We start from the raw sequence: 17,113 nt of genomic DNA, 5'->3' as shown, positions 1-17,113 counted from the left end.
ATGTGTTTAACATAAGGATTGTAGCACACAGCTATTACATAAGAAATGCGATGCAACGCTATTAAATCGCCTAGATATCGCTTCCTGATTGATAAATTATTTATAAAGCATTGTTTGACTATATATAGCGAATGGTTTTGCTCGTGTATGTCGGTACTAATAAGGTAAAAATTGTAAAGTGGATTAGGGGCAAATGCATTTTACATTTCTTGGTGTTTTCGTTTTAACAATTTTAAAATGATTTTTTTTTACTTTATGGAGTATTCTGGTTATTTAGATTTAACGTTTCGGACTAGTTATTATACCAATAATACAGTTAAATAGCATGCATCTCTATGCACCTACATATTATATAAATGTTTTTTTTTTTTTTGTAGAGACAACGTCTACATTTTTATTATCATCAATAATTATTGTAACAATTTGCATAAAAATGCACAGGCTAGAAAGTCTGATGAAAAAGCCGATTTGAGTGCAACCTTTTTCAATCGAAAACTTTAAAGGTAAAAGTTGATAGAAATAGACGCAGTCGTGATCATATTATTAAGCATCAGAAATTATTATCATTCGGACCATTAATTTAAAGGGGTTATTTAATAAAAATGCTAGGCTCTTAATTAAACGACTGAAACAGTCTTATCTTTACATAATGCTTGAATGCAATATATTTTGTATGTTTGTATGTGTGTATGGTAATAGTATCAACTATGGGACTGGGATTGCGTGTAACACCCCCGACTTCCTAATCACAGTTCGTATGACGGACACTTCCCGCCCCCCGGCGAGCTTTCTACCGATTATATTCGCTAATTACACAAACAGACATGACACTTTCACTGTATGTATATATTGGAATAATTAACTAGTCCCTTGCAATCACTTCCCATGGGTTTTCCCGAAAATATAGTACTTATAGGTAGGTAGGTACTCGGTAAAAATGCTATAGGTAAATGGTAAAACAATTTTTTAGAAGAGTAGTTTTTGAGTTTATTCCTTACATATAAAAATACAAATCGTTCCACTTTAATTTATATATTATAATAATTAATTATGTATATCAATCTATTATTATAATTAATTTATGTACAGCTTATATTACGTAAAACAAATTCAGATGAAGCAGAGCAGTTTTGTTTTTTGTTTCATAATTCATTAACTCAGGAAGTCGTTAGGTATTCTAAGTTTATATGGTTTTTGTATTGTAATGTGACATTTTGGATTTTGTAGCATAATAATTAATCAATACATATAATAAAATTCTAGAAAAGTCGTGTCTGTACAATCAAAATATATAAAAAAAAATTAGCAGGTGCTATTATTAAATCGATCCCAAAACCAAAACTGTAGTTAAAAAAATTTTTGTCTGTTTGTCGGTTTGTCTGTTTGTCTGTATGTTCGTGCACGCTAATCTCAGAAACGGCTTATCCGATTAAGATGCGGTTTTCACTAATATATTGTGGTAATCTTCATTTAACATTTAGTGTTTATTTCATGTCAATCGGTTCAGAAATAAAAAAGTTATGACCATGTAAGTATTCACGGCGAACATATTTTGCTAAGGCATTCTATACACTGTACGATAAAACGTAAGTTATCTGTTACAATTATTATTCCTGTAAATGTCCAAGTGATCATATCGAAAGTGCCCAAGGGTGGGGGGGGGGGCGTTGGTCAAATTAGAATTATTCTTACTTCTAGGTAAATTTTATACATAAAATGTCCTTTAAATTATGTCGTATTATATTTTTAACCCCCGACGCAAAAAGATGGGTGATAAGTGTTTGACCGCTATGTGTGTCTGTGTGTGTGTTCTGTGTGTGTGTGTCTGTTTGTGCCACCGTAGCTCGCTAACAGGTAATCCGAATTAGATGCGGTTTTTTTAGTTAGGCAGCATATTTTCCGACGCTGGTTCTTAGATAAAGTGTATCAAAATCGGTTCATCCATTTATTAAACCTAGGTATATTATTATAGGGGTAAATGTGGGAATGAAAAAAACGAAAGTTGTCAAATATAAGTACCTAAGTGATATATTAAATGAAAGTGAACGACCTATCAGTAACAAATCGGTTCATCCATTTATTTGATATAGGTATAAAAGTGGTAATACAAAAATGAATTTGTCAAAAATATACTCAAGTGACATATCAAATGTAAGGGCATGACGTGTAAAGTTTAATTAGACATATTTTATCAAAATCGGTTCATCCATTTATTATACCTTTTTATGGGTAAAAGTGGGAATGAAAAAAAACGAATGTTGTCAAATATACCCAAGTGACATATCAAATAAAAGTGCATAACGGGTGAAGTACACTTAGTTATATTTTTATCCAATTCGGTTTATCCATTTATTAGATTACAGCGGTAAAAGTGGGAATGAATAATGTGGTCAAATAATATACTCAAGCGGCATATCAAAATATGAAAGGGCAACGTGTGAAATACAATTAGTCATATTTTATCGAAATCGGTTCATCCGTTTATTACATTTAGGGCTTTTTAGTGGTGACAGTGGGGATAAATAAACCAAATGGAGCATCAAACTACAGGATATGACGTGTACATATAGGTACAATTAGATATGGCTTACATCAAAATCGGTTCTGCCATTTACTAGGGATGGAAAGGGAAGGGTTGATAGTCTGTGAAAGAAGAGGGGATACGGGAGCGAGAGGATAGCCACACCCTGGAAATTTTGAACTCTACTCAAAGCTACATAGGCTTGGCCCTTGGCAATATTTTTTCCTAATAGTCTAAGATCCGGCTGCAGGATTAGTGCGCTCATCGGTTTTTTGCTGAAAACCGAATTTTTATGTATATTTATAATTAGGAGAATATATATCGACTAGGTTGCCAGTCAAAATTTGGCCGCAAGCATGTTTAATTAAAATTTTTCTAATCGATTTTTGGGAAAAAAATTCGTTCACTTGTTTTTTTGAATAAAATGTAGTCTACATCACGGCAAATGATATAAAGATTCAAAAAAATCACGGTTGCCGCTTTTCACCTGGCCGCAACATCTTGGCAGCCTGGTGCAGACAGGTATGATTTCGATTCATTTTTACGTTCATAACGTACATTTATGAATCATATATCAAATTAAAGCTAATTTTTTTCTATTTATTATCATATATGGTTGCCTAATTAAATACGGCCGCAAATAAGGGTTGCCGGCTGTTAAAAATTATATATATTTACGCCTATTAGTACACCGACGCATTCTTTTTATGTATATTTATAATTAGGAGAATATATATCGACTAGGTTGCCAGTCAAAATTTGGCCGCAAGCATGTTTAATTAAAAATTTTCTAATCGATTTTTGGGAAAAAAATTCGTTTACTTGTTTTTTGAATAAAATGTAGTCTACATCACAGCAAATGATATAAAGATTCTAAAAAATCACGGTTGCCGCTTTTCACCTGGCCGCAACATCTTGGCAGCCTGGTGCAAACAGGTATAATTTCGATTCATTTTTACGTTCATAACGTACATTTATGAATCATATATCAAATTAAAGCTAATTTTTTTCTATTTATTATCATATATGGTTGCCTAATTAAATCCGGCCGCAAATAAGGGTTGCCGGTTAGATATATCATCTACTACGACTTCCAATTTGATTTGGACAAAATAGCTAGAGGTGCATTTTATTTATTTAGTTTAAAGGTAAAAGGTTTGGCAGGAAGTTACTAGAATTAAAGTAAATACCTTCACCTCACAGCAGATGGTTTTCGTAAAGCATTTCTCACAGACGGACAGATTGACCGGTAATCGTGGTCATTACAACTTTCTACTCGATTACGACTGTTTAACGATACCTTTTGTCTAGGAAACGGATCTAGATAGTTTATCATTTAGATAATAATGCACCTGTTAATGGGTAATTTGTTTTGAGGAATTTTAATTCTTATTTTGCTGGTGTAGAGTTGAATTTAAGTTGTTACTTAATGAAAATTATTTATTTTTAGTGTTTGACAAATTCTAACAATAAGAGATTCAGTGGTATCTATATTAAGAAATGAATTGGTATTGTATTATTTTTTTTTCATTTATTTAACAAAACATCGATTATCCAGACTTAGTAACGCAATATTTTTAAGGTAAGTACACCTATCGTATCTGAATATACTATCTATATCGTAACTGAAATTACACAATTATTTTAATACATCCTACTAATATTATAAATGCGAAAGTTTGTGAGGATGTGTGTGTGTGTGTGTGTGTGTGTGTGTGTGTGTGTGTGTGTGTGTGTGTTTGTTACTCTTTCATGCAAATATTACTGAAACGATTACAATGAAATTTAGCACACGTATAGAGGGTACTTGGATTAACACATATAGGATAAGTTTTATCCCGGAAATCCCACGGCAACGGGAACCATGCGAGTTTTTCTTTCAAAACGCGGGCGAAGCCGCGGGCGGAAATCTAGTCATTTATAAAGGTAATAATAAAATAATCAAAAATAATTATTTTAATTCCACGACAATTACGAAACACCTAAAGCTCAGACGTCTAATCTCATACAGTTATGTATGACATACGGACAGCTAAATTAGATTACACGAATTAATATAATTACAAAATTGTATATTTGCAAACAGAAATCGTCACAGGCGGTTATTACAGTCAAATGTCAGTTTGGTATTAAGTTGCGACAGATAGCTACTGCAGTTATCTTAGGACTTAGATGGTGAGTTAGCATTTACTTTAATGCTATTTAGTTCACATATAATGAAGAATTCATCTATATGTACATCTATGTTTTTCAAATTAATATTATCAAGAAATTTTGACTGATTCCCCAAGGCATCGCAAGGTATGAAGAAGGATTTTTTGGGATATTTTGGAGATCGAGTGAACAAAGACTATTTGCACAAAATATCTTAATAAAGAAATAATGATTAATATGATTTTAATTGTATGGTTAATTATTATATATTTAAGTACATATCATAAGAAAGATAATTCATAACCCAAACTTTAGAAACAATGGACAAGATTTTATAAATTTAAAAGAATAAGGTGGGATCTATGAGATAGTACCAAGCATTACGTAGTGCAATCAGGATGTTATAATCCGTAGCCAATCCCAGGTAATCCCATAATAGTATAATCCCATACAGAGACATAACAGCAAGTAATTGTTATAGATGACGGTCATTTGTTACGTTGTTATGTTGTGAAACTATTAAATTAATTAAATATTTTATTTATTTTTCTCATCACAAATGTACAATCAACACATACATTGTTAATCTATATATCTTAATACTAACATTTGTGAGAGACTGGTGCCCGCGATAAGTACAAAATACTTGTGTTACGGGTCACCAGGCCCCCAAGCATTAACAATCACAATCTATCAGATAAACAATGAACGTGAACATTAAATGAGAAAGAATTAATCATAATTAAAGATGGATATATTATAAATTATTTTATAGATGAGATGAAAGGTTAAAATGAATTAATATAGTTAGTGTATAATGTGAGTGTTTGTGTATGTGTGTTAGTGTATGCGTATGTAGGTGAGTGTGTGTGTGTGTGTGTGCGTGTGTGTATGCGTGTGTGAGAGCGTATATATGTGTGATTGAGGGTAGGTGTAGATGCGTTTTTGCGATAGAGTATGCACGATTCAGTTTCTCTACTTTACCGAATATTATGTATAAAATTTTCTGAAGTTTGATAGTCTAAGTCTTTCAGCCATTTACATACCGACGTCTTACACCTTGATGTGCTAAGATAGTATATTGAAATAGACTTATTGATTTTATTGTATAAAAATGCCCCAAGAAAATAGTAAAATCTATGTGACAGACATGTATTAAAAGAGTTTTTTTTACAAATAATATCTTTTCTACGCTTGTCCCTGTTGAAATTCGGATCATATTTTAATTGTGCATGTTGCCTTATTATAATGGATAAGATAAAAGTCTGTCTGACAGTTAGTACATCCCAACGTTTGTATAGTTCGCAAGTAGGATAGCGAAATGGTAAACCAGCTCCAACTCTGAGTATGGCTCTTTGTGCCCTTTCAGCTTCTATGAGGTGTATCTTGCAAGCGCCTCCCCAGGAGCTAATACAATAATTAATGATTGAATGACATAGAGCTGAGTAAACCATTTTTATTGTCCGAAAATCAGCAATATGTCTCAAAATTTTAAATATATATATCAGTTTGCGAATCCGTGTGACTAAAATTTCAATGTGAGGCTTAAATGTGGGAGTTTGATCCAAGTAAACTCCAAGATATTTGATAGTGTCAGTTCTTTGTATAGAAGGACAAAAGCAGGTTCGGTAAGTCATAGGTGTGCATGTATGTGAGGTAATGTTGTAACTTGCAGGAGGAAGAAGATTTTTTTTCGACGCAAAGGCAATATATTTAGTCTTATCCACATTTAACGTTAAAGCATTACATTTTAGCCACTCACAAATCTGATCAAAGCCTTTTTGTGTACTTTGAAACACTTCTGTCCATGAGTCACCCGAGAATAAAATTGCTGTGTCGTCTGCAAAAGACAGTATTTTACCATGGTTCAGTTGAAGTTGGCATAAATCATTTAGATATACCAGAAAAAGGCTAGGTCCAAGAACACTGCCCTGGGGGACACCGTACTGCACCAGTAGTTCATCGCTTACCCAATTGTCAATTTTTACTCGCTGCTTTCTGTGCTTTAAATAATCTCCCAGTAATTGTAATGGAAGGCCTCTCACACCGATCCTTTCTAACTTAAGTAACAAGAGTGGTATTGATACGGTGTCAAAGGCCTTGGCTAGGTCAAGGAAAACCACAATACATTTCTTCCTCTTATCCAAATTGCAAACAATATTATTAGTTAGTTCGTGAACAGCATCATCAGTCGACCTACCTGAGCGAAAGCCATATTGTCCAGGAGAAAGTAGTTCATTAGACTCTAAAAATTTCATCAGACGTTTATTGATCAAGCGTTCCAAGATTTTAGACAGAGTGGGGAGAATAGAAATTGGCCGGTAATTCGTAATGGAGTCTATATCTCCACCTTTATGGATTGGTTTAACTAGTGCAGTCTTAAAAGCCTGTGGAAAAATACCGGTGGTAAACGATAGGTTGCAGATGTATGAAAGAGGAAGCGATATTACTTTGATGTAACGTTTTATGATTTTGCCTGATATGCCATCAATTCCCACCGCAGCATCTTCTCTTAGATCCATAATGATATGTTCAATCTCTGTATCATCAGTTGGAAGCAGAACAAACGATTTGGATATTTGTGAGTGAACATTCTCATAAATGTTAGGTTTATTATGGTTACTGATAATCTTCTCAGCCAATGTTTTTCCAACACCTATAAAGTAACTGTTAACATGATCAACACTATTCTTGGGATTGTTCTTATCAATTAGCGCTGAAGCGGACTCTGATCTTTTATTTGTGTTACATATATTTTTAATGACGTCCCACAATTTTTTATTATTATTTTTAGTTTTTTCAATTTCTTGTTTTTCGTAGATTCTTTTTTGCTTCTTTAGTAGAGCGTTGCAAAAATTCCTGTATCTTTTGTAGGTTAATTTAAGTGAATCATCATCAGGTTTCTTTTTTAGTTTTTTATACAAGTTGTCCCTATTGCGTATGCATCTCAGTAGGCCTGTAGTAATCCATGGCTTATGAATCCTCTTTTTGTTAGGTACTCTTACAATGGACGAGTTATCTAATATGGCATTATTTAGAAGTGCGACAAAGTGGTCTGTTGCTAAATTTACGTCACTGTACTCTATTACTGACTGAAAGTTTATTTTATTGATAGATTTATCTAGTTCAGTATAATTAATTCTTTTTATGATTGATAGATTAAAGGTAAGTTTAGTCTGCAAATTAATAGTTATAGCAACACTGTCATGATCAGTCACAGATGAGGCAGCTACACAACATGTAGTATCCAATTTTGTTTTAATCATGAAATGATCTAGACATGTGTGTTGGTGGGTGGGTAAAGTATGAGCGGGTAGTATACAATGATACGCCAGAATATTTAAATATTCAAAAGAGCGCTTATCGGTACTATTGGGACCTATGTCAATGTTAATATCTCCACCAATTACTATTGTTTTATAGTTGTTTAATTTAGTCAGTAATGTATCTAAAGAATTAATAAAATTAGTAGTATTACGTTGACCTGGAGGGCGATAAAGACCAACAATACAAATCTCGTTACTAAATTTTAAGCATAAACAATTAGCATCAACTAAATGAGGCTCATCAACCATTACTTCATACCGGTTTTTATAGTAAATAACAACGCCTTCATTTTGTGTTTGATGGATGGTTGTGCATATATGTCTGTAACCCTCTAAAAGGGGAATATTATGTGACGATCGAAGCCAACATTCAGAGAGAATAATTACGTCCCAATCTATGCCCGATCTATACAATAAAACCTGTAGATTAGGCATGTTACATTGTATACTTCTTATATTTTGAGAGAATATTTTTAAGGTTCGTTTGCCTAATGGTAGGACAGTTTTCATGTCTTCAATGTCGCATGTAAGGGATTTGGCTATATCAAAGGTATCGAGACTTTGATGGATTGATTCAATTCCGGAATTATCGAATTTGTCGTATAAGTACTTTTAGGCTAGCTTTGGTGTATGTTATATGTGAGATGTAAGACATGTGTGGCTGTGTATATGTATATAGGTGAGTGAACGTTTTTTTCTTGTATAATATTTTGTAGAGAAGTATGTAAGTAGAGTTAATTATTTGTGTATAGGAGTAAAATTCCATAATATATCCATTATACATTACAATACCAATAATAGAGATGCACATAAACATAATTTTAACTATAAAAACATAATAAAACGAACATAATATTATAATTAACAACAATACATGCATAAAGAAACTTAAATCTAGTCACAATGATAACTTTTGTAAGTCGGATTCCTCCGCGATACGTAATGGCGGCTGACCGTCTTTTATTTTGATATACACTTTTCCAAAGGAAGTCCATGTGCTAATTATCTTTTTGTTTTTCACAACCTGTCTGGTCATGTAGTGAAGTTGACGTGCTTTACTCGACAGAACCTCAGAGATGTATATTGGATATGTCGGCCCTGGAAGCTTAATATCCTGTGTATTGAGTAGTGGTTGTTTAGTTAGGCGGCGTGATTTATTATAACTTTTATATGCATTTAAGATAGTTTCTTTTCTGCCAGTGGTAATAAAGTCAACTATCAATGCGTCAGACTTAGACTTATAGACTTCTTTTACTTCTAAATCCACCAACGGATTCTCGGGACACAAAGTTGTACATATACTGTTAATAGTATTCATCATGTTTTGTTTGTTGTCACATGTTTGTGGAATATTGCGTATTTCTATTTTAGAACTGAGTGAAGTTCTCTCCAGTAGATCCATTTTTTTTTCTAGTGCACATATTTGTTTTTTATATTGAAGATTTTCCTTTTCAAGAGCATTAAATTTATTTAATAATTCGTCATACTGAGTGGACATAAAATCAACAGACTTCATGATGTCTTGGTTTTGGGACACTAATAAGTTTATAGAACTTTTTAATGATTCAAACTTTTCTTCTTGTTGTGCTTTCATTTCTGAAAACATGTTTTTTATTTCTGACATAAATTGTTCAGAATTTTCAGAGTACTCCATAAATGTCCGTTTTTGTCGTTTTGTGCCAGTCGAAAAATTTTCTGTATTCGTTTCCTTACATTTATTTAATGCTGAATCAGATCCATATAGCAACGGGGTGGTTTTTAATTTCAATCCGGGAGGTGATCGTTTAACCGACATTATTTATAAAAATTGTAATAAAATAAAATAGATATTCCTAGTAGACCAAAAGTTCTCATCTAACCAAACTGTATTAATAGGAGTTTAACAAAAAAAAAAAAGAAAATAAAAAATAAAAACAAAATTTAACACAACTTGGAACCACTCGGATACGATCTCGAACTCGCTGTTAGATACCAATTAATAGTCCAAGTCTTAGCTCACTCAACCAATACGCCACTATCGAGTTTGCGAAATAGTAAGTCTTATAATACGTGAGATCCAATTCAATCAAACCGGTTTCTAATAAGTCGTTGATTCAAGATCAACCAACACTGCACTGTAGCAAATTAATATCAACCGTCACAGATTTAAAACTTTGAAAAATACCACTTCAAGCACTGTCCACTGGTATTATTTAACATTCGACTACAGTCCTATCACTTATAAAAGTTTTGACACTACTTAAAATGGTAAAATTGCACTTCTTTCCATTGAAACAAATTTTTAAACTCAGCTAGCACTGGAACACGTCCGTTCGCATTCGCGGCGCGGAGCGGGGGGGGAATAAAGGTTAATGAAGGTTTTAAAGATATTAAAATAACACAGTGAAGCCCGATGCCAATACTAAACCTTCACGAGGTGACAGTGACACGCGAAGATACTATCAAAACTAACTTGGAGAAAGTAAAGAACGACATGTAAAGAAAAAAGTAAAAACATATTTGACTTCGAAAACAAAACGAAAAAGATACATATTATTATACATCTCCAAAATAAAAGTAGCTAAAACTAAGATCCTTCGATCACTTTTGGGCACTTTCGTCAAAAACTATAAGATCATATAACATAAGTACTGATTATTATTCAATACGAATACATTCACAAAAGAAACATAAGATACATTACATCAACATCACATATTGTAATCGTAATTTACACTTGCAATACATAATACTTATATAATTGAAACATGACCGCTATGAAATGATACCCAAAGAATCAGAGCGAAGTTGGCTTCATGTCATGTGATACTTACTTCACTTTAGATATTAGACTGTTATTTATAGGGATATTCGTTACTAAAACTGCTGGACCGAAATATTTTCCATATTTTAGCACATAGTTTTAACTACATATTTGTTCTTATTTTAATGTGTTTCTTCCACGATTCCCTATATTCTATGACACATATCAGTACCTACGTAATATAATATGTGGAATATTAAATGTAGGCAGCTTCGAAGCGCTGTGTTTTATGTGTTTTTAAATTCATAATAGGTAATAGTGTTATTACCATATCAAAATTATCCATGTTAATTTATAAATATTATAGATGGGTATAAAACATATATCTATAGGTACATTAATGAATAAGTAGGTAAGTATTAATTTGTAAGTAGTAGATATCCATAAGCTTTGATTGATATAAAATTGCTACATTGTTAACTACTACCAATACTTAAACAAAGATTTAATTAACAACTACCTTTAAGATATACCGAAGCGTGACCAAAAGACCACAAACAGCGAAGCATCACAGACAGACATACAATACATATATTTAGTTACATTCTCAATGGATTACCCAACCCATTGTCGGATAGTGTATCTATGTGAGAAACAGATGCAGGAAACGTTGTGTGGTTTTACTATTGTTTTAGATTCTTTTCACGTATTGGTCACTAGATTACATTTAAATGTTAAATAATATAAATCATTTATTGGTACTTATACTTTATACTTTACAAAATTAACACGTAAAAAACGCTTTTTACTGCAACTACAAAAGGTGTAAATGAAATTGTAATTAGATTGATTTGACCATTATGTTATTATTTTCATTATTAACCATTATGTTTATCATGTTGAGCACTTCATTCATCTCCTTCTATTATTAAAGTTTGTAAGGATGTATGTTTATTATTCTTTCACACAAAAACAGCTGATCGGTTCTGTATTATATTTAGTACAGAAATAGATTAGTATTCCAACTATGACTCCAGCTAGTGGTCGATATACAAAAACCAACTATATTTTCTCAATGAGAACTCTACAACATACGCTCTAATATAGCCACTATAACAAACATACTTTCCTAAACAAAGCACTCAAGAATTCGTCTAACCAAATACGCACATACGCCAAACATTCAAAACATTGCAATTAATAGAAAACTGTGATATTCTCGTAAACAGTTCTTCGAATCTCTGTATAAACATCCTCTGAACAATCTTTGTACTAACTTTGTACGTAACTAGTTTATGCTTCATTAAAAATGCATATTTTCGGTTATTACGCGTTCTGTTTATTTTTTAATGTAACTATTTTACGCGTGTACATAATTAAAATTTTACGTTAAAATTCACCAGATTATTCTATTGATATTTTAACTGTATGTCGCTTGAAGCATAGTACTTATTTATACTATACTTGAAGACGAATATAAAATTATTAGGTTTGATAAATGATTAATTTTTTACTATAAAATGTCTCTGACACCCTGTATGTTGTATCAGAAGATTTCTGTCTGAAATACTCGTACATAAAAATGAACATAATATATGCAAGCCTAAATCAATATTCGGTAAGGATACTATGAAGTTAGAATAACTGATAACTATCTACTATTAATTAAATCACGCACTAATTATATCGCCATGAACCTGAATGACACCAAGAAAGTTCTAGTAAACGAAATACACATCGACACTTGAGCACAAAACTTGTGGGTACGACAAAATGTAACAGCTGGATGCGCATGCGCCTAGGAATGGGTCGTCGACGCATTTTTCATCAACGAGACTAGACCGTTAAATGTCGTTCATCAACTAGTCGATCAACTAGTTAAAACCTTCGACTAGTCAATGTATAAACTGAAACGAATTGACAACGATTGACACGGTCGACCGACGCGCGACGGTATTGGTAATCGAACGTTCGTTACCTTGAACTGAGGTCTACACTCTACATGTAAAATTCCACATTTTTACCACGAAGTTATTACTTACGAATTATAGACTTTCAAAGAATTCAATGTCAGGGTTGTCTCTAGTAAAGAAAAAAGTTGTGTGGTTTTATGAAACCACGGTAAAAGTGAAACTTTTTTTCACACTATAGACATTTAACTAAAAATTATCGTATTTGTACGATAATTATCGTACGTATCGTGCGTCACGCGACATGCGCTACACAGACCAAAAAGTTTGAGACGATGTAATAAAAGTTTCACTTTAAAAGTCAAAGCTATTTTTTAACAATTATATATATATATCACCTATCTATTACCAAGTTTTTGTTTATGATTTAACTTGTCGTTTTAAGTCGTTAGTTATAGTCGATATAATATTAACATTATTCAATATATTATTATAGGTAGGTAATCCTTATGATATGTAATAAATTAACTGAATAAAAAAAATATCTTAGATTTTTAAGACAATTCAATAATATCAAATTAATACAAATTAATCTCCTTTTTTTTCAATATTTCGAGCATTGATAGTAAAGTACTATGATAGTAAAATAGATCATTAAAAGTCAAACGGAATAAACGGTAAAACCACACGGTACAAACGTGTCGACTGACGAGCCGTCTACGACGAGTCGTTTAGCCGTCTACGGTGGACTATTAAACGGCCACGTCGAAGAGTTAACCGTCGCGTCGCGGACGCGTTGACGAGCGTTTCGACTCTTTTGTTTAGTCGTTGAATTCAACTAGTGCGTTGGTGAGCGATGGACTAGTCGAATCGTTGAATGTACATAGACGGTTAATTTAACTAGTCCGTTGATTCAACGCCCATGCCTACATGCGCCGGTAATCCGATCAGTCGGCGCGCGGCCACCGAGCGCGACGGACGTAATCCACACCGCCAGCTGACTTGTACGAAAGTTGATTTCCTTTAGAAATTCGTGTGTATCGATTAAACATGTTTGTTCGGATGAAAACATGTTGGAGACAATTTTGTTAAAGCTACGTGTTAAATTATATGGAACTATACAACGGAAATGTTAAATAATGAATACAACATCTTGTATGTTTGTCTCCAAACTACTCTGAAACGTCTTTACTGATTTTTATGAATTTCTGTTTTTGGTACATCTAAGAATAGGTCGTAAACTATTTTTTTATAAAATAAGTGATAATGGAGTCTCCTGAGGCAGAACGTTTACCAGATCATAAAGTATATGCATAAACAAGTAATATCTCAGTAAGATGACATCAACGCAAGTACGTTACGCATTCTGACGCGGTACAATCGATTGAAAAGTAAACAAAAACAACAAAACCAAGGTTTGCATTCTAAATCGCTAATACCAGTCCCACGTATTACGTGGCTGGCATAAATGATTGATTTTACATCTAATATAGCTTAGAATATTGCAATGGTAATTAGGGGCATTCGATTTTATTAGGTAATGCTAGGACACGTACATCTTACGTTTTCTATATGTAATTTATGTTTAATGTTAATTCGTGGATCTGATTCCATCCGATTTATGGAAGTTTTAATGAGGTTTGTGAGAATTTAGTTTTCGATTGTAGAGAAGTTTACAAATGCGCCGCCAAGAACAAAGTTAGCCTGATGTCAGATTCACAATCGCACTCAATTAATATTCAAAAACTCTGCCTACGCGACTATTGGGCAGAGTTATATAACGATCAATACAATTTTGAACATTACACCAACGAAAATTGTTAATTTCAATGAATATTTTTTTTACAATGCGGCTCGGAAATTTAGATGACCTTTTAATAGTCAATTACGAGTCTAGTTACAATAAACTTTGTATGTCTAGGCGGGCCCTATTGACCGAATTGCTTCGCGCAGTAATTGCTTCACGAGGCTGCTCGTTTTATGAGGACCCACTTAATGCCTAATGATGATGATGAACCTACCTCTCCTCCAGCATTTCGTTGAAGGTCTTGGACTTCCCGCGAGGTTGGTTGGTCTCGTCTCCAAGCCGCTTCACCTCCACGCAGCGCTCTATTATGTGCTCAACGCGCTTCCGACGGGATGACTTCCAATTGTCTAGGTTCTGGAAGAAATAATTAACTTTATTGTACATAAATAGGACAGTTATTATAGGTGGTAATGTAATAAGATGAAGCTTTTTTTGTTTGGTTGGTTGAACGCGCTATTCAAAGGCAATAGAGATATCGAATTGTTTTTTTTTGTTGTGTTTGCTAGTCCATATAACCGGGAAGGATATTTGATTAAAAATTAAGGGATAAATAGATGTTACGTCCAGCTAGTGTTTAAAGTTCATTCAACATTGCGACCGGTATCTATAAAACTACTTAACCGATTTTAATTCAACTTGCATTATTAAGAGACCTTTAAAAAGGCACATTCCATACAATTACATAACTACCAATCTCCGCTAATAAACAAAATCCAGCCAGCTAACAAAAAAGTAACTTAACAGAGCTTTTAATTCATAAATAACATAAACGGACACTGTATTTATTACATACAGGAATGTTATTGCGTAATGGTGAAGCAAACACAAGAGTCACTGTAACAACTTTCGATAGCAAAAACTGAGCATGGTTCTATGCGTTTTTGCTGGTAAATTGCATTGGAGACATTTTAGTTTTAGATACATTCAGATAAATATATAAATGGGAGAGTATGTTGTGAGTGTTGGAATAATGACCTTATTTTGCCTCAAAAAGAAAAAAAAATCCTGGCTTTTTCTAATACAACAACGATTTACTTGCAATGCATAATTCGTATTCATATTCCAGGGCGCAACTTGCAATTTATACATCGCAACTAAATCGAATTTGGCTCAGCAATTTCTATTTATGCAACATTGATAATGTTATTATTTAAGAGTTGATTGAAGGTATTATAATTATAGCGGTAATTGTAAAGTATTTAAAATAATTAAACCTGTATGAAATCAGGGCATCATGTTAGTTAATAAAACAGGATGTGATAAAAAGCAATTTCCTAGTAGATTTACCAAACTTCCTAACATTAGTTAGACTTTCACAGCTTTCCTAGATCATCGCTATTCACTTAGAACCTACAAGTTCAAGGGATATGGTAATTAGATCATTAGCCTTAATTTAATAATTATGTTTACAACATTAGCGAGTGATTTCTTGAGATATCTGTAGATACTAGTTTTTCCCCTGAAGACGTTTGTGAAAATAATCGTGAGTAAGAAGGTAGAAAGTTTTCGTAAAATAGTGTTATCTATAGTAGGTATATATTTTTTGTAGACTGAAAAAAACCCATCAGTTTGAGTCTAAAGGTTTACAATATACAATTTGGACAATAGATTCCTTTCGTTATTTTGTTAATTACTTAATAATACAATAAAATAATCAAATCACTAACAATCCAGCCACGTGGACATTACTTACTAAAAGGCATTACATAAGCCATAATCTTGTTTATTTTTATCCCATTTAATTAGCGAAATTAAAAACATTTTAAATACTAAATTCCCCTGACGCTAACTGCTCGAGGGAGGTATGTAAGCGCTTCCGTTCACTCATACTTTAGTTTTTATCCTATCCTTTAAATAGATGACATAGCTTTGTGTGTTATTTATATTTCCTAGGTAAAATTGGTCCTTTGAAGTCCTGTATTGCGATGGTTTATTGTACACATGTATTACTAGCTGTGCCCCGCGGTTTCACCCGCATTGCTCCGCTCTTGTTGGTCTTAGCGTGATGATATATAGCCTATAACCTTCCTCGATAAATGGGCTATCTAACACCGGAATCAATTTTTCTAATCGGACCAGTAGTTCCTGAGATTAGGGTGTTCAAACAAACAAACTCTTTAGCTTAATAATATTAGTATAGATGTATGAAAAATAAAATATGTACCATCGCGATACGTGAAAGGGCATTCTAAATTAATAACGAAGACGAATTAATAGAAACAGTGTTGTTAAATTTATTTGGTACCTATCTATAATAGTTCACGTAAAATATTGATTTGAATTGAGCTGAATTGAGTGACATTCACATATCTTATTATTTGTATCTCCCAGTTCCACGCCTGTGGTAATTTATTAAATATAATTAACATGATTTAGAAACTACACAATTAGATTTTTATCACTGTTATAATTTTGGGAGTACTCCTTAAAAGAACATGTGTTCATCGGTTATTGTAACTTAAGTTTACTTAAAAAACAAATTAGTACATATGTACATTACTTCAGGATTCGCATTAAGGTTTTAAACTGAACATTTAATGATAAGATAATTTTGAGAAACAGGAAGCGAATAAGATTTCTTTGATATCCCGCATCAAATCGCCAATCGCAAAAATTCAGTAAAGGGCTTTAATTACAAGGGTCTGAATGTCA

At 32.9% G+C, this 17,113-nt stretch overlaps 1 protein-coding gene across 4 annotated transcripts in view; it reads right to left on the bottom strand.

Moving 5' to 3' along the window:
- Positions 1 to 17,113, bottom strand: part of LOC123700722 (LIM domain only protein 7) — a 143,321-nt gene that overhangs the window by 21,616 nt on the left and 104,592 nt on the right. For all 4 annotated transcript variants that reach the window (XM_045648037.1, XM_045648036.1, XM_045648035.1 and 1 more), the window contains exon 4: positions 14,676 to 14,815. In XM_045648037.1, coding sequence (XP_045503993.1) covers positions 14,676 to 14,815 — 140 coding nt within the window. The remainder of the gene's footprint in view (positions 1 to 14,675; positions 14,816 to 17,113) is intronic.

This window comes from Colias croceus, chromosome 20, assembly GCF_905220415.1.
Source record: "Colias croceus chromosome 20, ilColCroc2.1".
Classification (NCBI taxonomy): domain Eukaryota; kingdom Metazoa; phylum Arthropoda; class Insecta; order Lepidoptera; family Pieridae; genus Colias; species Colias croceus.
The sequence above is the reverse complement of the archived record's forward strand: the minus strand, read 5'-3'. Positions and strand labels throughout refer to the sequence as shown.